The sequence below is a fragment of the Apteryx rowi genome, unplaced genomic scaffold (assembly GCF_003343035.1).
Source record: "Apteryx rowi isolate R43461 unplaced genomic scaffold, aptRow1 scaffold_207, whole genome shotgun sequence".
NCBI classification, from domain to species: Eukaryota; Metazoa; Chordata; class Aves; order Apterygiformes; family Apterygidae; genus Apteryx; species Apteryx rowi.
The window spans coordinates 1192013-1213487 of record NW_020448386.1 but is presented as its reverse complement, the minus strand read 5'-3'; the positions used below and the strand labels follow the sequence as shown (position 1 = coordinate 1213487).

The following is a 21475-nucleotide window of genomic DNA, read 5'->3' as shown; positions in this document are numbered from 1 at the left end:
TGTTTTTTGTTTCCTTGACATCAGCAGTAACGTAGCTGCTCTTACAAATATTCTGATTAGAGTAGGTTATGTTTAGAGCTTCATGTACACTCCTCTGTTGATGCTCTTATTAATTTGAATAGAAAAATCTGCCATATTTGTGCTTGTCTGTTTACTTCTTTCTCTGTCTCTTTCTCTCTCTCTCCACTCGATCCTGCAGTATAGCCCCTTAGGACAAGGATTGTCCTTCCTGATGCCAGGAGACCACCCAGCCAGTAGGTGTTGCTACAACTGGAACTCAAACATTTTAAGTTTAAAAATAGTCTTCCCTTTCACCCATACCACCAGGGAGCCCTCTGGAGGTGAAATGGATGGTCCTAAGTCCTGTTTTTCATAGTACTTAAAGAAGTTTCTGAACCATAACAGCTGGCTGCAAATCTCCCCTGGAAATAAGGAGTGGCATAAACACCTCATAACATTGAAAACACTTGTGAAATGGCTGTGTGGGCAGACCTTGTTTGCTCTTAAAATAATATTTTGAAAATTATCAGTCTTTACTAGAACATACATTTATGTGAAAGTTGTACCTTCTCTTTACAGCACCATGTGCCTCTCAGGTAGCAGTGAAGGGCTAGGAGGACTTGGCTGGACTGTGGTGGCAGTAAACCTGTGAGTCCTCATTGACACACCTCTATGCAGACCTCCAGCAATCCCTCCTCTTGTGTGCAAGCACACTTGTAATGGAACAGTGATTGCCAGAAGTGGAAATAGACACAAACATTACAGTCAAGATGGAGCTACTCTTGCCTCTAGCAAGGAGACATGAAATTCTAGTAAGATATCTTAAAATTACGAGAGCTGTTAGGATTGCAGTAACGTACCGTACTCATTATCTTCTGTTGTGCAGTCCTGCAAAACAACCATTTTYCCTATTATTAGCACATTAGACTTCGTATCATCTCATTTACTGTAAATGAGAAATCCGGATAATCACTTGTTTGCATTTCCAAGTTTAATAGTTAGGCAGGRCTCTCAAATAGAACATGAGGCTACTGAGCCCCTCTTGAAGTCAGCGAAGAAGTCAGGAAAGAGTCCACTTCAGGTAAATACTAATTTTCTAACATTCCTAAACTTCAATTGAAAGTCATTTTTAAAGATCTACAATAGCTTTTTCTTAGTGGGAAGAGGGGAGGTGGATTCTTGCATCTTTTGGCTTCCCCATTGAACACAACTTTTGAAATACAGTTCTTTCTTATGTTGATAAAACCAGTTCTTTCCCTTTACATAACTACAGCACCTCTAGATTTCACAACGACTACAAAAGYTGAAGCAAGAAGTGTTTCTCTATGGCCTCATAAAGTACTTGTTGCAAGTTAACTAGTTATGATTCATTCAAAGAGTACAGGTTTGCTGTGTTTTTCCACTTGTCCAAGAGTCAGCCAGCAACATAGGTGGTATCTCAAAATCCACTGATTAAAGTTTCTTCACTTTTAATAGGCTGTTACCCATGTCAAAAATGTTAGCAAAGCATACATAATACTTGTGAATATTGGTACAAGATCAAAAAGAAACCACAGCTGCAATTAATCATCCCCCACTATACATTTTGTTGTTGAGTGAGAAAGGAAGCTAGAAGATTCTGGCAAAAAAAAAAAAAAAAAAAAGATGTTATTTTCATTCCATATTTGTTTTGACATTCCTTTCAATTAACCTTTACCTGACTGTCACAACCAAACTTTCCTACTCATCATTATATGGAAACTAGAGTTTTGGGGTAGTGAATTCTCCAGATATATGCCTTTTGAGAAAGTTTTTCTATTGCTAGTGCCACACTCAAAACATGCAGGGTATTTTTTTGTTTTGTTTTATCTGAAGCTTGTCATTTGATCAAACAGACCTTCCAGCACACGATCTTTGTGCATATGTTTGTTGTTTTGTTTTTTCTTTTTAATTGATGACTATCATGTATTTGGCCCAAAATCTACTTTGGCCTGAATCTCTCTCTTCCACTTACCCTATGAAGACAACAGGGATTATCAACAGAGTAAACTATGGTAGCCTGGGCATATAGCTCTTGGGTATATAGTTGGGTCAGATAAAAACCTGGCCCTGTGGAATGCAAAGGGGAGTTTTCCCTCCAGCTCCCGTAAGACCAAGATACAATCCCATGTTTCTTCAGAGTAGGACATCACTTTTTCCAGAGGCATAGTGCCATTATCATAGGCCATGACAATATGAAATGCAGAGGATCTGCAAACTTTAACACAAATAAGCCATGGTCATCTCTGATTTCCCAATGGTTTAGCATGCTATTGCTCAAACGAGCGGCTAGTGGACAGCATTATGAAGACCAGCAACGTTTGCACATAAAGAGCTGACGAGAAATGCTGAATCCCACCAGTGCACTTGGGGGCTCTAATTAGCTTCATTTGTACACAGTCTAGCACAATGGGAACAGTAACCCCATGCACGAATACTATCCAAAACAGTAGCAGTGAAAATATTATTTTTACTTTGGAGATACTATAAAAAAAAATCATGCAACCCACCAGAAAAAAAGATAAGGTCTTACATGGTCTATAGAGATTTTTCAGTTCATTTTATTACTATGTACAGAGCATAGCAAGTCTCTTTATTCTGCAATTTAAACAACAACAAAACCAGGGGTAGCATATCATTAGTTTTTTCATAAAGATAGTATTTATTAACAAGTATCTTCAGTTATTTTTCTAACATCTGGTTTACATGCACCTTAGCTGAAATGAAATGGAAAGGTTCAGCCATACTGCATTAAGTTGTTATAGTCTTTGTTGATGATTTAAATCATTTGCTGACATTTCTCTCATATAGTGTATGCAGACAACTTAATATTAAATGCAGAAAAGTGACAAAGCACATATGAAGTCTCACACAGGTTAATTTATTTTTAAAAGTTCATTTGCTTTATTTAGATGAAAACTTTGCATTTTCATGATTAATCAAGCGAACAGAAACTTGAGAGCATTCTTTGGCTTTGGATAAATAATGGTAAAAAGAGATATTCATGCCATACAGAATTAAGATATCAAAAAATACATTCCAGGTTACAGGTTTTCCAGATAACACATGTGGACTAAGTACCACTCCAGAGAAATCTCAACGTATATAGCCCATATTTTACTTATAGACAGCTGAGGCAAAGATAAAGATCATCAGTAACAGGGCTGGAGTACATTGTTAGTTATCACTTCCACATAGAGCCACAAGGATGTTTTCATAATCTCCTTTGAGTTCATCCTGTCAGTTTAAGTAAAAAAGAAGTGCAATTTTTAGGGTAATGGTCTCAAGTGAAAACAATTTCTCCAAGCATTCAGTACACATGTGCTAAACATCAATCCTTTAACTAAATAAATTAACTACTTGATAACACAAATGTTATTCGTAGGCTAACCTTGAACTGAGYACCTTCACTAAAGTTGAACTATTTATGCTGCATAGGAATAAACACATACATTTCCAGATTGGAGCCAAGGTAGACAAGGCCAACAAAAAAACCTGATAGGCCTTATTGCATAAAGAAGTGAAGCACAGAAGACTTCTGTCCAGGAGCTTAAGCTCTCCTTCAGTAAAATGGAAATGCCTCCCTTGACCTGTGATGTCCAATGTTCATTAGTATTAAAACATTATACAGAAGCAAAGAACTGGTGGGGTTGGAAGGGACCTGTAGAGATCATCTAGTCCAACCCCCTTCCCAAGCAGGGTAACACATACACATTATATCTAATATTATCTCAAACAGAGATTAAGAGTCRTCATATGATATTGGATTCATCACAGAATCTCTTACTCAGCTGAATGTTTGCTCAAGTTTGAAACTACCTTGCAGACTTAAGAATTACATAGTTTAGCCAAGTAAGGCTTCAAGCCATTTGGATACAATCATCATTTTGGACCAAGATGAGGTGATGTAATTACATCCCAAATGATAGCTCGCCTACGGTCATGAGGAAAGAATATAAATTACCTTTGCTACTTAACTGGAAAAGTACCAAACATTAGCAAAAATCAGTAGGGTGCTTTAGTGCAGGTAGGGAGCACATTTCTGCTCCAGTCAACTTTTTCTTTAGTGTTGTCTACTAGCTTCCACAAAGCTACYTTACAGGTTTAGCTTTCTAATTGTATATCACTGGTTTAAATTTTCTAAAAAATACATTGGGTGGCCTGTACCCTTTTAAAAGGTATTTTCAGAAGTACTTCAGAGAGCCAGAGGCACCAAATATCTCCCATAAAGCTGTTGGTGCAATCACTGCCACTCTCCTGCCAATGTACCTTATGCTTATACAAACATAGGCATTAGGGCATGGTCTCCAGTCAACACTTGGCTTCTACTGTAAGGTGACATCCTGAGACACGTACCACAAATAGCTAATTGCTATAGGTTTTGTGAAGAAAACATTCTCCCCAGAAAATGAATTAGTTCTACCAGCACATGGAAACCTACCATAATGGCTTGGCGGAGAGAGATGCCATACAGTCTCTTGTAATAGCCTTTGATGTCATTCATGTCCACTTCAGAGCGTGAAACCATGATTCTGATGAGTGTTTTGTGCTGTGTCCCAGAGCCCTGTTAAAAGCAAAAAGTGAGACTACTTACATGACTGAAATGTCTTCTTAAATCAAGTTTTTGTGTGTTAATCCATCACCACTATCTGTGGGACTACAGGGTCCAGACCCTATACCTTTACCATCTCTGCTCTTCTTATATCCCCCTTTCTGTTCCCAACCAACACAAACTCATTGATCACAAGTTACATCTACCAGCTGCAGACCTAGGATTTCCTTTTACAACAGCTGCTTCCAGAAAAGAGGTAAGTCCTTCACTGTGCTTGCCTGACACCAAAGACAATCTAGACATCACTGGGGKTTTTTTTGTTTTTTTTTTTGGGGGGGGGGTTATTCATTTTTTTAAGAGTGCAAGGAACTCCATTTTCATAATGATATGCTCAGTTTTTCATGTCCTGGTCCTAACCAAGCCACAGGAGTTACATAAATTCATATATACTAGAATTGGGAAATGCTCCAGTTTCATGAGTTCAGATGCCATCACTCAACTCATGTTCCCAATTTGTCACAGGGAGCTCAAATCTCTAGTCAAAGACCAGGCTCATTTGGGTCGCTCCCACCCCAGTTCTCAAGTTGCTTTCCTGTTTATTTATCATTAATGTTTTTGTGGTTTTGTAAAGAAAAAAGAAAAGTTTCAATTAGCTTTCAGTCACTGTCTGGAGTAACAGGTATGTGCATGGATGTGCAGATGCCTTCCTGAACACACTATAGCAGACAGCTCCTCCCATGGAAGAAGACTCAGAGGTTTCAAAGAAAAGAAGCAAAAGAGTAAGATAAATGTACTGAATTTCTTTCTGCAGTCCTTTTTTCTCACACAAAGAACTTTCTCGCCCAGGTTGTTATTTTTCAGTTTACAAAGCTCTCCTTGCCCACAAACAGGAGTTCTTGGTCTAGGTTACCTTCATTGCCAAGTGGAGTTTTTCAGCAAAGAAAGCTGGCTTGCTCGTGGCACACTTCACTGTAATGAAACAGTGAGATAAGGTTACATCCGACATATGTAACAAGTAAGAAAAAGCAAAAGTCTGGAAAGAGAACACTTTAAAAGAAGTCTCTGTACACCTTCCAGCACCTCCTATTTATCTACTTCTTTTTTACCTACCTTCAAAATATGAGAGAAGTGACAGTTCCTTTGCCTGCTCTGTTTATTCAGAAAGCAATTCAGTCAGGGAAGAATACTCTCGTTACAGTAAAGACAGGACTGTGCTTCATAGCCAGAAAGTTAAGAAGGATGTTGCAAGGATAAGAATGTGAAAGCATTTGTTTTCTCCACAGCAGAGCTGGGGGTTATGATCCAATGTTTTGTAAACCAAATTATATTAACTACTTCCCATCTACCTGTGGTATTAAAAAGGATCTGATAGGACTCATTTTTGTATCCAAAGTATGCCTACCAAAGTTTAGCTGGAGAGCATCATCCATAAATACCAATGCTTCCAGGTGTCACCAGTGTTCAGGCAACAGGCCAAATTCATGATACCCCAGAGGAGGGCTACAACAACCTCTGTCACTGGGCTAGATCAACGTATTATCCTTGCCCTCTGCCCCTTGTCCTTCCCCTAAATAATGTCATGTATCTCACTTTATCATTATTTATATTGCTCATGGGCAACAGTAATGTTAAAGATCCTAATATATAGGTTTACCACGAACCTTTACAAGAATACCTTCTTGAACAAAACCTCAGAAGGGAAACTGTCATACTTTTATTTATCATGTATCATAAATGTTTTTTAAAAACAAGATTTAGAGGACTTGTTTCAGTTTTATTTCTTGAGGACATGTCCAAAACTATAGAATTTTTGATGCAAACAGTCCCTATTCTGGCAGGTCTTTTTTTCATAGTGACTTCCTACAGAAATCTTCCTCTGTCCATGACATGCCTGTTCTCCTTGTAAGACCCTTTTACGTGTCAGGAGAGATAATCACATTCATTCATCCACTTTAACTGACTTTAAGTAACTCAGTTAAATCACTGTGTTCAGACCAGATTTTCCCAGACTAGATTTTATCTAACAAGCTTCTCAGTGAAGCTGGATAAGATCAGGATGGTTTCCTATTAGACAGAGTATGCAAGAGGTAGAAAATGTTTTTTCTTATGGTCAATATATATTCTGGGTTACTATCTGCAGAACCACTTACCAAGGGCAGTAAGGCAGTTCTCAATATCACCCTTCAGCTCCAAATCCAGTACCTTGTTCATGTCATGCTGGCTGTATTTGGTGTATTTCTGAAAGACTAAATAAAGGAAGAAAAGTCAGTGAATAGTGATCAATATATAGTATTTGCCCTGCTATGCTTCTGCCTCTTTCTGCCCTCACTGCTGCTGCTGTACATACAGAGGATTGGTTGTAGGCCATATTTCTCATTTTCCTCAGCAAGCACAATGTTAAGAGCAGTGTTACTGTTTACTTGGAGTCAGCATGAGAAAAGGGACCATGGAAGGATGGTGGGATTCATATTCCCATTGGTGGGGGAAGGGGTGGTCCAGTGACTCCACTGGAGCCTGTGTCATAAGGTGGTATCCCCCCACCCAGGGCAAACTGGCTAGGGAACATTCACGACTCCAGCCTGAAGAACCCGATGCCTTGGGCTTGTGATCATTAGCCTTGTGATACTTGCAGGAGTAGATTTGTTAACAACTTAAGTGATATTGTTCATCACTGGTATGGAGAGGACAGCCAAACTGCCAACTGTATCCTTAGATCAGCAAGCACATTTCCAATTACACAGAGCTTTGCAGCAGTCAGAGTTGCATCTTGGGAATCTATATAATCTCTCAATGAATAAGCAAGCCATGTTCAAAATACAATTCCTGTTAGGCACAAAGTTTCATCCAACCTACCCCTTCGAAGATGGGGGTAGCTTCTTGCCGTAAGAACAGTAACAAACACATTAACATCAGTTCCTTTTCTTTTCTCTCCAGCTTCATATAAGGCCTGTCATAAAGAAAAGAAGATATTAAAGTTAACATTAATACAGGGAAAACTAAACAGAAATACTGTGATCAATTTCCAAAACTTCTGAGGCTACCAGCCAAAGATAGGCAATTGCCTGTCTGCAGTGAACTATAGTCCTTGATACAACCCATAACAAGATACAAAATTCTACACAGCCTCAGACTAACTCTAGCTCTATCAAGTAATACTTCATATTTCACTTACAGCATCATAGTACCTAGAGAGCACCATACACCTACAAATCATATTTTCAGACTTTTTTAGAATCACCATCCAGCTCTCTTGTGTATATTGCTTCCTTCAATGAAGATATTTTTCATGCATCATGATATGCCATGCTCTGTGGGGGTGTGTAGGACTGGCAAGCTTTCTGCAGACAAACAAAATTAGCTCCGATATTAACTGGACAAATGTGAAGGAGAAGCCTACGCACCAAGTACTCCTTGTCCTTCCAGGAGTGACTTTAATGAAAAGTGAGAAAAACCAAATCAATCTCCTTCATTTTCCCCATCTCCTCAAACCTCTCTAGAAGTAATAATTAAAGACCTCCACACTGCAGCAAAGAAGATTTAACAAAACTTTATTGAACTTTAGTGCCTGTACGGGGCATTAATTTATTGTTTCTCAAACCTAGGACTGATGAAAAAACTAAACCTCTCATGTAGCAGGAACAAGAACAATATTGCTTAATGAGCTCTTTTTGTGGTTGGATTTTTAAAAAATTATTTATAGCCAACATAGATTTGAATTGTAATAGTGATGCAAGATTTTAAAGTGAAAACTTAGGATAGACTGCTGAGTTTTACCAAGATTTCAACAAAAAGTCACACTAATGTAGGAGGAAATAAGAGACAAATCAGTTGTTTATTTTAGAATCCTTAAAAATATTACTGTGATGTGCACCCAATAATCTTCAAATGTACATCACCGAAAAGCAATAGCTACAGGTGACATACTGCACAACTCAGACAGGTCAAGGTATGGTAGCCGGTTCTTCACACCCATGAGTACAACTTTGTCCCTCCATTGGAGAACTGTATTTATTTTATACATAAGAAAAATTGTGTCTAACTTCTCCTGCTACTGACTTCTGCTTCCTACGACCTACATCCTTTACATGAACTGGAAGATATCTTGCAGAAACCTTTCTGAAACTAGATATTTTGGGTGTTAAAGATTTCCTTTAGCTGGTGAAGCTTATGCAAACCTTGGAAAATGTATCCCCTCAGAAAAAAAAAAAAAAACTACATAATGTGCAATTCTCTGTTAAGAGTCTGCAGTGCAACAGATGCAGGTAGGTGAAATAGAACATTCACAGCCAGGCACAACTTGTAATTTCGAGTAAGAGAAACAAAGAAACTGCAGAGCACCAAGTATGATCTTACCCTGGCATCACTGTCAGCAAGCTCATCATTCACATGAGGATCTTCACTTCGGTCAGCCTAAGTAAATAAATAAATGACAATTCACCATTTCTCATTATCATTCAGTTAACCAAAACCCAGTACTCGAGAGTTCTGGCCTGCTATTCTGGTACATGCTTTAATACTGCAGAACTTTAACAGGCCCACAGTTTTGTCAATTCTGTGAATGAAGCTGAAGCGTTTGTTAATCAATTAGAGCTCAGATTTTTAAGGCCATTAGCACCTACTTTCTGAAATAGTACATTAAAACCCATAGGAATTAGTGTTATTCAGTGTCAAGTTACATGTCTCAGAAGCTACAACTTGCTCCCTGATGAACTTCTATAATGAACTTCTTTCAAGGTCATTTAAAAGCAAAACTGCAAATCAGAACTATACACATGGGCATATCAACAAACAATCTGCTGTGCACGTACAAGCTTCACACAGGTACTCAACAATCATGGAATCCAATATTCATTGTATTTCCAACGAGTCTTTTCATAGCAGCTCTAGCGTTTAAACTGAACTGCTTTTGAGCATCAATTCACAAAACACTTCGTCCACTTGTTAGCTCCTACTATCCCACTATACTTACTAATAGAAATATATCTTAACAGCTAATCAAAGGTTTATTTCTCTACTTATAAGCATCACTTTTTTTCTACTTCTGGTCACTTGATACGACATTATTTCTATTGTTTTTTTCAAATGCTTACAGCTACCAYGCAAAAAGAATTAAAAGCACATTTGATAAACAGTAACAAATATCACATTTTTTTAATGCTCTTGAATAAAATCTCCTTATAGCTTTTTTTAAGAATAATTTTATATTGTCTAACATGTATAAGTAAAAAATAATGCAAGGAAATAAACATTACTTAATAAATAAATTACTTAATGAAGAAATTCTTATTTATTATACATCTTTTCTTAACATAGTCTTGACAACATTAACTGTCAGTATTGGTAATGTCAGTGCAAATGTTTAAATACAGCATACCTTGGCTAGAGTAACCAAAGCCTTCTGAAAGTCTCCAGACGTGTCAGAGATAATGTCTTGTGTCAGATCTCTCTTCAGCACTGAAATCAAATGAAAATGGATACACAGTTTGTTTTAAAGTTATCATTCCTATCATTTTTCCTTTCCTTTCTTAGTTTCTTACTTAAATATGCCTGTTGGAACTGCAGTTTTCCTCTTTTCCCTCATTTAGTTTTGAGAGAATGAGTACTTTGTGTAACACACACTCATTTCTGAGATGTGCTGTGAAACTGGAGGTTAGACCCACAATCTGCTAAAACAGTCATTCTGAAGGGTCTTCTGAAATACAAAAAAAAAAGCTTGAAACTTTTTGGGTACCATTTGTCTTTCATTCTTATTTCTGACTATTCTAAATAGCACTGAACTATATCCAACAGGACTCAAAAAGATTCTGAAAAAATGAACTATAAATTTGGGCTTCTAAATGAGACACACTGAATGGAAATCTCTTGGAAACATTAGCCCATAATCTCAGAAAACATGAGATTAAATTAGACAACACAGACTGACCATATTAAACTCTACATAAGTGAGAGATGCCAGATTATGTTTTAGTTACTTCTTCAAAGAATTCCCCCCTCTAGTTCCTGCAACTAAAGTGACCTGTGTTACTAAATCAATAAGTGTTTTTTCAAGGCTAGTGAGCCCTTAAGAGGTCAGCCAGGACTTAGTTAAGGAGAAGAAAAGCAGCTGGGTTTTGCTTGCATTTTAGAAAACATCTAAATGTCCTGTTCCATGAAACATCGACACTTCCGGCTGGGATCATGAGCCTTTTCCTTTTGCAGTGTGATCTCTTTGGATCAGAAAAAGTCAGTATGGCCTCTCCTGTACCTGACCTTACTTGTAGCTTTACTTATCACATAAAACATCTTCTCAGTTTCTCCTATTGAGAGGTGAGGCTGTGAGCGTAATGTGTCTGCTACACAGTGTTGTGAGAAGACTTGCGTGACCCACACTAGATTTTTTAATGCCAGGTATTAAGTTTGCAGCTATCTGTTGGTTATGGCTGCTTAAAACAAAGTTATTGATAAAAAGAATATGACTTTGCAGAACAGAGTCTGTCCATTTTCTCCCAATGCTGCATACCATTAATATTTTTTTCCTTCTCTGAATTACCTTCTTTGTAGTATCTGCTGGCTTCTCTGATCTCTCTGTTGTTTCTTGAGGCCAGAATCTCAATTAAGGTATCTTCATCAGTTCCAAGCCCCTGTTGAAAAATGGTTGAATTTTTAACAACGTTATTTAATACACCAAACTTAAAATGTAGAAGAACAGAAAGAACATGAAAATGAGGGAGAAGGATCTGAAGATCCCACATGCAGGAAGACAGAAAAATTAAAAACATTCCTGCTTTTATATGACTGTCTTATTTCATCTCCCCTGGAATTCATTTTTTATCACATCGAACATCACTGGTACCCAAGAGAAGTGCTAAAATGACTGAGCAGTGTACATAGAAGACAGGAATTTGTAATCCATGAAGAAAAACACCTCCCCATTCCCTTTTTGTTTTTTCTTACTATTCAGAAAACCCCTAAGTAAACAACCATGGCTTTCTGCCACCACAGTAGCAACCAGTTTTCAGAAGGCAAAGAGGGTTTATCTCGTAAGAGAATAGCATTTGCAGTCAATCTCCTCCAACCCTGAATTCAGCAGAGACTGCTATGTCTCATTCTTAGAACATGCATTACCAGTACAGATTTATTTTACAATATGGGAGGAAAATGAAGACAATATGCAATCTTCAAAATGCAATCCAGTATCATTTACAGGCCCCAAGAATTATTTAATTTTCTTTAGGGAAGTTTTTCTAAAAGCGTTTTTGCCCAACCTTCATAGAGGCCCTTAATTCTTCAGCATCAAACTGAGCTGGAGTTTTCAGCAAAGCCACAACAACATCTTCCAGGTGACTTTTCAGAACCTTTTTCAAGGCTTCTTCCAGACTCTGTGAAAGGAAGAATGAAAAACATACTAAGCTCATGAATGGTTAAAAGCTGCTGTTCAGCTACAGTAGAAAAATGAGTTTAACATCTGAAGAATCTTAGTCCACATCACTCCTTTAACTACTAGACAGAACTGCAAAGACCTGCGTGAGAATTATAGATTGTCATCTTTCTGTTCATTAGTGTTAGGTTTTTTTCAGTACATATTCAGCATGTTTTCATTCACTCATTTACAGCACTAGAAGCAGACTCAAAATAGGCTGCTTGTTTTTTAAGAGAAGGTACTACTATATTGCTGATATGATGGTGATTGAGTTGCTTAAATGCACATATCTGGAGAATATTTTAGTTCATCGGTTTATTGCCTAAAGGATATGGAAATTGTAGTGAAAACACTGTGGCATAATCTCATCCTATCCACAACTGCAAGTCCCAAAATTAAGAAGAGATTGGGACTATATTCCAATCTGACCTAAATCTAAGTTAAAAAAAAAAAATCTGTTTTATTCTGTGTGCAATCAGTGAATGCTCCAAACTGTTTTTTGTTACATGAAGTTGCAGCTCTCTTCCCCATCAAATGTGTCTGTAGACAGTGGCTATAAGAGTGTGAAGGTCAATATATAACCCTGCTTTGTCAGGGTACCTAAGCCAATGAGGTTACTTCAGAAGCAAGCACTGTGTCCATAGTCAGTTTTGTTCTGCTTTGATGGTGCGCCAGGCAACAGGGTATCTAATAATCTAACAGCATTAGGCTCTGTGTGCCTTTGAAGTTATATTTTAATTTAGGCCTTGATAAAACATAATTGCAAGGCTGGAGCTTCCTCTGTGGGAGAAGAGAGCTGTGAAACCGCAAGTGAAGTTTCTGAACAGACACACAGGAAATCTAGGGTAAAATGAGATAGTAGACTTGTTTTCCAAGTTGGCCCTTAGAAGTCACTTAGAGTTACAAAGCAAAGAGCACCAGGGAGTCTTAGGAGCAAAGGCTCGGCAACTCTGCTATGCCAACTGCGCAATTATAATTTCAATTTAGAGTTACAAGATCAACTGGAAAAAAAGTGTTATAGGGAGCTTTGTGCAGAGCAATTAACTCTTCTGTAGAAATATCCAGTAATTTCCAAGCTCCTCAAGTCCAGGAACTAGCAGTTTTGTCACTAGAACAAATAAGCAAACCACCCCCTGTGCATCTGTGGATGTAAAACAGGACTACGGTCCTGCATCTTTCCTGTCTCATTCTCTATTCTATCAACAGTTAAGTATCCATAGAGGGATGCTGCGAAGTCCCCTTCTCTCTCTCTCCCTTTTTCCCAGCAGACTGTCTGCCAGGTGGTAGTGAGCTTTCTATATTCCCAGTGATCAAATGACTTAAAGGACCTTTAGGGCTTTCAAAAACCTGGAGGCTGAGAACGTGGGATTATTTTTTTCCCCAAAAATAATAGACACTGTGTCCAAAGACTCATAACTGGCAAAGTAGTTTCAGGGTACTATCTCCCCTGTCACAGTTTTCATAAACTACAGAAATTAATTGCTGTAGCCTTTTATTCTGGGAAACTAAAGCTGTATGCACCACCAGACCCATGGAAAACATTGACATTTCAGTTACACATTTGAGGTGGGCTTGGAAATACTTTACCTTTCCTTTCAACTGCTGATAGGCAGCTTTGATCTGCTGGCGCTGGGCATTTGTTCTTTTAGTCAAGATATCAATGATGGTGGCTTCATCCACACCTACGAGTAACCAAACAACATAATGTCTAATATATTGCAAGTGTTATAACAGTATCTAATGTGTTATTTAACCAAATCATCATTTTTATATTTTATTATCTGGAATGTGTTACATTTTGATTGTTTGACACATTGAAGTCTAACCAAAGGAAAAACTGCAGTCATCTACTGACTTAGTGATGTAGGGAGAAACCTGATAAATAGGTTCCCATGGAACAGAAACCTGTATTTGCCACAATCTTATTTAAGAAAGCCTTAAAGTGTTCTGAGAGCCGAACCTACACAACAGCATAACTAAATAAAATAAACAGCATTAGATGGCATACTCATTTAACCTTCGCCAAGTCAAATTGGAAAAGGTTTCAAATTACAGCCAAAGTGCCCAATGTGAATTTAAGAGGGAAGCGTAACAAAAGCATATACCACAGTATCAGCATATCCACTACTTCTTGTAGGGTTTTTTACAGAAATCAAATAAAAAAGCATTAGCTTGATGTGTCATAATACTCTTTTTGATTCTCTAGAAATTAAATTGTTACTACATATTAAATTGTTACTACAAATGCAAGAACCTTAATACAGTATTAAGGTCTGAAATTGTAATATAATGTCAGGTTATCAAAGAGTTCAGATTCTTTCTGAGGTGGCAAAATTCTGATGTCTTGCTAGGCTTTTAAAAGYGGTCACACCTCTCCTGCTTGCCATTGCCTCTGACTCTGATATTTTATTCAGGGCTATTTTCAAATTTTCCTAAGGAAGAATCCTAATGTGGTGGGTTAAATATTTAACTTCTCTTACCCTTTACAGTAATAGCTTTGTCCAAAGAAGCAGCATCAGCTGATGGATCGAAGTTAGGGTATGACTGGACTGGAGAGCCACCTTTTGAACTTTTCTGCAGGGGGAAAAAAAATACTTATTCCAAAGAAAATTTATGCAAAGAAGCAGTTTTACATGCCTAAATTAACCCTGTATTCAGGATTGCCTATTATACCACTATGAAGAAATGAACTCTGAGTTTAGTAGCTAAATATAGCTTAACAGACCCAGTATGATACACATATTGGTTTTACCTCCTTTCACACCTCTTCTATTAAAGAGAAAGTAGCTCATATATTGTTTTGGGTCCCTGAGGGCCTATTTCTCAGAGCAAGTCATCTTCCACAGGAAACTACTTCCTAACTGCCACTTTAGGCAATTATGTCCAAATTTTAAAGACTCTAAAACCACAATTAAATCCTGCAGGCACTGCCAGTAGAGTGCTACTAATATCCCCACTCATCTTGTGCAAATTGACTATGCATCACATTAAGTGGCTTCTCAGCTGACTCGCGTCTAAGACTACAAACACCTCCTGTATGCACGATCTCCATCTTGGAGAAGAGTTCAGGCCTGATCCTTGGAAGAAGCGAAGGAGAACTGGTTACCCAACCTCTTTGAAACATGAGACATAAGCAACACTTTCTTCAAAGAGATTACCTACTGGCTGCCTTTGGTGAATCCAGTCTCAGGTGCTGGACACTCCCTAGGCAACATCTAAAGGAACCTGTGGATAACTGGGGGATAAAGAATTCCACTACGTGACAGTTTTTTCATGTTGACTTAGGTCAAGGCACATAAACAAGTTACCGGTAGGGCCTACAACTCAGCAGAACTGTCTAACCAATGTTGTCCTCATTACCATCTTTGACAGCAGCTAAAAAATGCTCTGAGATTCTTGGATGAAATATTTAAAGAAAATCTCACTTGGTGTGAAATGTGGTAAGAACTTTTATAACACGACAGTAGTTTAGCTAAACTTTCTTAGAATCAGCTGTATTCTTTGTCTCATATTCAACAACCCACTATTAGATTTTTTTTTTTAATCCTTTGCCTCTAAAGTTAATTAGTGCAAGACAAATGGTAAGGTCTTAGGGATACATGTTTCACATACAGCACTCTGTACTGATTTTTTGTACATTTGTAATATCCGATAGTTACACAGTCAATGCCCTCCACAATTTTATCACTAGGAGTTGTATTGAACAGAGCAGAGAGCCTGCATACTTGAAGAAGTGTCTTGCATACTTTAAAAAAAACCATCACTGTGACTCATTTAAGCCAGCAGAAGAATGGGTCTCATTCAGTGCCTGGATCCCAGGCTAGCCAGACTGGTATTTGTGTGCTAGTTTCCATGACAAATTTATCTAGTAGCTAAATGAAAAACTGCCTGTAACCACTGTAACTAGAATGACTCAGGACCCTGGGAGTACAAGGGGGATGGGATGTGGAGCCAAGGGATTATGGACAAAATGCTGCTGGACAAAAATTACAAAGTCCATAAGAAGGTCTACAGCAGAAAAGTTTGTTTACTGAAATTCCCTCCTATATTCTGTTTTTTCCAAGATGAAAGTTGCTTTCAGAATCTCCTGTGACTTCACAGTGTGCCACTTTACCTGTGCTGAAGGACATTTCAGTATCCTAATCAGCTTCCTTATCATAAAGATGCTCTGGATCCTCCTAGTCCCTTCGAATCAGCATCAGTACTGATCATTTGAGATGTTTTATCACATACAGTGACTCTTCCCACCCTAAGCATGCCATATGGTGAGAAAACTAGTATTTATACTAGTGGCATTAGTTCCTCCTTTGCATTCCTGGGCTCCAACTCATGGCTTCCTGTACCTCAATCTAAGCATCTCCATCTTCTCCACGTACGTCATCTGAACATGTTCTTACACATTCACGCTCCTGTGCATCAGATTACTACTTTGAGTCAATCAATGACTAGCCAGTGGGAATGGCACTTCCATTACAGTAACTGGCTCTGCCTAGAAACTAATAACTAGGCACTAAAATGTGCACATAAAAATATTTTTTCATCTGATACCAGAGTGCTACCAGAGACTTTTTAGATTATATGTTGTAATAAAATCCTGTTCTGATTCTAATCAGCAGAATTTTGCCATCATCTTTCCTCCCCTTGGAGTCTATGAAAAATGTTTGTTGGCCTATGCCTTTAAATCACTTCTAAATATACTTGAAAATAAGCATGATGCTCTGAAAAGGTTATAATACTTACAATACATTCCTGCTCCTGATTGTCCATGAACCATGCCTGCTTCAGAAATTCTGCTACCATAGCCATGTTGATGGACTCTCTGGGAAGAGATGCATCAAATTACAAACCATTTTTTCCTCAAGCTTTCCCACTGCAAAGTCTTTTCTCTTGAACTATGAAATATAGAAGTTAGCTTCCCAAGCATTCATCAGTTTGTGCTATTGGAAAGTGGTAACTTTTGATTATGATATTTAGCAGATGATGTAATGCTCCGCAATTGCCTGCTCATACACATACCTGTAGCTACTTTCACAAGTTTTAGATTAGAAATAGAACACTAAACTAGTTGGACTGTTTGCTTATTTAGTATGGTAATACCTAAGTGGTAGCACCAGCTTTCAAAGGAAAGTTGCAAGAAACAAATTAATTGTCTCTCTCCATTATCAGAGGTCCATATACCTTACTGAATATTTGATTCTGTTCAAAGTCAGTGATAAATAAGTACTCACATATGATCATTTACTGAGTTCTGAGCTCTTGTGTATCGTGTTAAGACAAAAGATATTCCCCTATTAAATATACTCTCATCTAATTTCTTTAAATAACCCCTTCTTAAGAGAGATAATAGAAGCAGACAGTTTCACCTATACCATTCCCTATTTCTCATATACATTCTCCAATTTCTACTGAAAACTAGAGTAATATCCATGCAGGAAGGAAAAAATAATTTTTGTTCTTCAACATTAAAAAAAAAAAATCAGGCCAGCTTTTCCACAAGATGTCATGCAGAACAGGAAAAAGAGCAATGGGGAAGTGACTTGAAACCAAACACTCAATGGTAACGAATGSGTTGCTTCGCAACAAACTTGGAGTAGAGAAAATTCTGTTTCCTAACAGAAACAGTGAGAGAACAGAGAGGAAAAAATTATGTTTTATCAGATAAAGTATTTGTTGTCTGCTCAAAATGGATTTTTCATCAAAACACACTTTTCCACAGAAAACTCTTAGGGAGGCTTGGTTTTAAAGCACACATATAAACAATAAACTAAAGATAACACTGCCTGTTATTCTGGGATGTCTTTGAAGAACACCTCGCATATGTAGCATAATGAGACCAAATGCTGTTTGCAGCTACGTACATATTAATCTAACGGAGGTCTTGGGGTACAGATCATATAATGCAGACCTTATGTGGAAGTATTAAAACCAGTGCTGACTATGCTGCAAACGCCCTTGCTTTATTTATGCCCTGTGACCCATACGGTGCTGACTGGCCCTGGGAAAACATCAGTCATCTAAAGCAACTCACTCCGAGGGCCAAGCGACRTGGCTGCAGCAAAGCTGCAAAGCACATTTCCAGCTCCAGCTGCCAGCAAAGAGGCAGCTACCTCCCACAGCCAGCTCTCCATCCCAGCTCCACCCTTTCCTCCCCTCCGCAAGGCAGGGCTGAGCTCTGCTCCCTCTCCACAGAAAACTCCTGCTTCCCTGCCCTTCCCTCGGCCCCAGCCCACAAGGCTTCAGCTCAGAAGCTGGTTCTGATCCTGTAATTATATGTTACTTAAATTAGGTGTGAGTTAAGTACTGGGACCAACTTTTAGGCAGGTGTAATTTACCGAAGACTGGAAAAGCACATTATTTATGTTGCTCTTAAAAACAGCATTTTACTGAACTGCTACAGTGACTCCTGTACCACCCTTGTTTCGACAGCTGAAGGATATGAGGCCAGATGAAGTGCTGTGGTATCTAAAGTCCTGCTGCATTTTGTTACAGGGAATTGCCCTGCACACGTGAAGGCCGCATGCAGCGGGATGATGACATTTTATAGCCTCTGTACTGGGCTAAGCCCTGCGCGCCTGGCCTCTAGCACCAAGGCACACAGGTATRTCTGTCGACTAGCAGAGTCACACACCTGGTTACGATCCAAAGTTAACAAGCAAGATGCAGTTTCACAGCACCGGATCTGCAAAGAGGCGGGACCGATATTGCATTCGGGTTGACAGCGCAGGGCTGATGGGGAAGGAAGCGGGCAGGGCCGGCCCCGGGGAGAGCCGCTTGCTTCCCCAGCCCGTCGGCCTCTCCCCACCCACACCCTCACCCAGCCTGCGAGATTTTGCTGCTCATGGGCACGACTGGGGCAGAGGGCTGCTAACCTACACTGAACGGGGTCCAATAAGCCTCTAAACCTATTCACATTTAAATTAGAGAAACAATGAAAGAATTCTGTGTCTTAAAACCAAAACTTTTATTTCTTCTGCTTTTTAAATAAAGACACTTTGGCATGTAGATCCATCTACTTCCATCTAGCAAACAAGTAACATTATAATTTAAAATGAAGCTAAAGTAGACAAATGCTCTTGAGAAGAGCTAAAGACTTTGCTTACGCTGGCTTGGAAAGTTAAGAAACCAGTTTACATGTAAAATTGTTGTTTGCCTGCTTTATAAGAAACTATGACTAATACAAAAAGATTGAAGGAATCCAGGGAGAAACAGCCAGCCCCCTAGCAGAATAGAAGCCTTTCCCAATGCTTTGACCCTTGCCACTCTGGAATGCAAACAGCTCATGCAAGCAAAGCCTAGATTTAAAAGAGATAAATTCAGACCAAAAAAAATTAATTTATTATGAAGAGGAGGGAAAGAACTACTGGCTTTCTACCATATTTCTTCCTCAAAGTCTATGAACAGGGAGGAAAAAAAAGTCTACAGAGTGGTGCAAACAGAAGGCACAGTCAAAGAGGGTGACATTTCTTTCTGGTTATGCCACACCACATAGCTATTTCAAAGTTATTCTGTTTAATAAAATATTGTCCAGACTGTGTGTCCTACTACCCAAACTGGAATCTTTAGACATCCCAGTTAAAAGGAAATAGGAATTTAAAGTTTTTCAGTTTGAAAAATATTATGATTATCTTGCATTTTATCATTCCAAATTGGAATGGTCATATTGCAGCTGGAATGACTCAATCAAAGGGAGATTTGGACTGAAAGTCATAACTGTTCCTTTACAAGAATTAGTGCAAAGTTTGTTTCAGTTTGGATGCCACTCCCCGTAAGAAGCCCCCTAGAACTGGACATATTTAAATTCTAAAAAGTTTTCAGAAAATAAATACTAAATATTTACTGAAAATATTTAAAGACTCAAAGTTTTGCACTAATTCCTCAGCTATAGGAGTTTGAATCAAATCAAATTCATCCTCGCCATTTCTTTATTAATCACATATCAGATACATCATCTCTGATTACTGTCCCATGCTAGTTACCAGAATCTTTATGTAAATTAAGATCATAAAAACCTATCAGAAAAGCAGGCAGTAGCTGTAGCTACACAGCAATTTCTTTTACAGTGGGAAAGCTCAGTGGATAAAAATGAAACATCAGAGAAGAAAACAGCCTCACCCTTGGAAAATTCAGTGGAAAGTGTTAGCGGAACAAACCTCAAATTATACAGCCCTTACTTCTGTGGCTTCGCACACATTCTTAGCTATAAAGCAGATTTCTGCTGTTATGTTCCATAAAGGTTCTTTTGCCTCACTTTCTTCATTCTCATGAGCAAAGACTGATCAAGTGTCCCAAAACAGGGAACTGTTGTTGAAGTCAGAGCAACTGCTTTTTAAAAAAATTTAAGTTCACATATAAAGCACATTTGTTTCCCCATGACTCCAGTTTTGCTGCAAACAGATTTTTACAGCAGCCTACTACAAAGGGAAAAAGAAAGCATGAGAAACAGTCAGCTCCAATAAGTTTACTTTCARTCATTTAAGCTGAATTCCTTATGAGCATTAAATAAAAGCAGTGATTATCCGAGCCCTTCCATGTACATGAAATATTTTACAACTGAAAGAATTTCTTCTGCCCACACCCATCTTTTCTGGTGCCAACAAATCCAGCCTGCAGAAAATTGCACCAGGTCACTTGAAAAATGTAGTGCACAACTCTTAAAGTCTGTCAGGTCTACAGAGAGAACTACAAAAACCTACCTTCTGCCTCACAAATATTACTTTTCAGGATGGTACAGCCTGGAAGAAGAGAGCTGACCGCTTGCGATGCTTTTATAGTGCCGTGCAGGCGGCCCCACCTRGCAACCAGAGTGTTTCCACAGCCCCAGCAACTGGCTGCTCTTTGCTAGAGGCTAAGTTTGGGTACTGTCCAAAACACACAGAACCACACAAAAAATGTCATTGCAAAACCATGCACTGGAAGGCAGCAGGAGCAGATATCAGAAGGGAAAAGACAGCTCATGAGCATGCCTTGGTAGCTTCCACCCTCCACGATCAGAGCCCTCACTGTAGTAAATTGCCATGAATCTTTTGGGGTCATAGGATTAAAACACTAAAGAGACACAAGCTAAGCTTTAATTACTCCCTTGACATTTTGACACCTCTTAAACAAGTTAAAAGTGAACATATTAAGACATCTCATTCCCCAATGAAAATTAAAAAAAAAAATAGAGTGGAGAAGAGTTATCACAGGTTCTTGGCTTTATCGAGCTCTGGCAGCTATTATCTCTGCTTCTGCACATGAATTCACGGCAGAGGTCACCCAGGAATAAGACACTTTCAAAAACAAATCTCCATAGGCTATGTCGAAAGGGCACTGATGTTTTTGGAAAGACAGCACTTGGAGCCTGCTAAGCTTAACAGAAGTGAGAAGAAGTAGTGGGTACGTCTATAATTAAAAACGGGCTGAGCCATTCGGATTAAATCCCGGAGTCCGAAGCGTGTGGGGTGCGCAGGACAAGAGGGTGCCTGCCCACCTGCCGGAAGGGGTGATCAGGGAGCGGTGCCTGGTCG

The 21475-nt window shown here is 38.7% G+C and overlaps 1 protein-coding gene across 1 annotated transcript; it reads right to left on the bottom strand.

Annotated features, from left to right (window-relative positions):
• Positions 1 to 2878: 2878 nt before the first annotated feature.
• On the bottom strand, positions 2879 to 20774 carry ANXA1 (annexin A1). Its single transcript, XM_026064055.1, has 13 exons — positions 20663 to 20774; positions 16710 to 16788; positions 14450 to 14543; positions 13557 to 13651; positions 11815 to 11928; positions 11100 to 11190; positions 9945 to 10024; positions 8924 to 8980; positions 7424 to 7517; positions 6721 to 6816; positions 5481 to 5539; positions 4460 to 4582; positions 2879 to 3255 (listed from the first exon to the last, which is right to left on the bottom strand). Exons 2-13 carry the CDS (start codon positions 16773 to 16775, stop codon positions 3196 to 3198), a joined length of 1029 nt encoding a protein of 342 aa, XP_025919840.1. The 5' UTR covers positions 16776 to 16788; positions 20663 to 20774; the 3' UTR covers positions 2879 to 3195.
• Positions 20775 to 21475: the final 701 nt, after the last annotated feature.

Excerpts from the sequence above, each read along its gene's own strand:
- ANXA1 (XM_026064055.1), bottom strand. The coding sequence starts at position 16,775 with ATGGCTATGGTAGCAGAATTTCTGAAGCAGGCATGGTTCATGGACAAT. Across the intron at positions 14,544-16,709 it reads ATCAGGAGCAGGAATGTATT|AAAAGTTCAAAAGGTGGCTC; the intron begins GTAAGTATTATA and ends TTCCCCCTGCAG. Across the intron at positions 11,191-11,814 it reads AATTAAGGGCCTCTATGAAG|GGGCTTGGAACTGATGAAGA; the intron begins GTTGGGCAAAAA and ends ATTTTTCAACAG.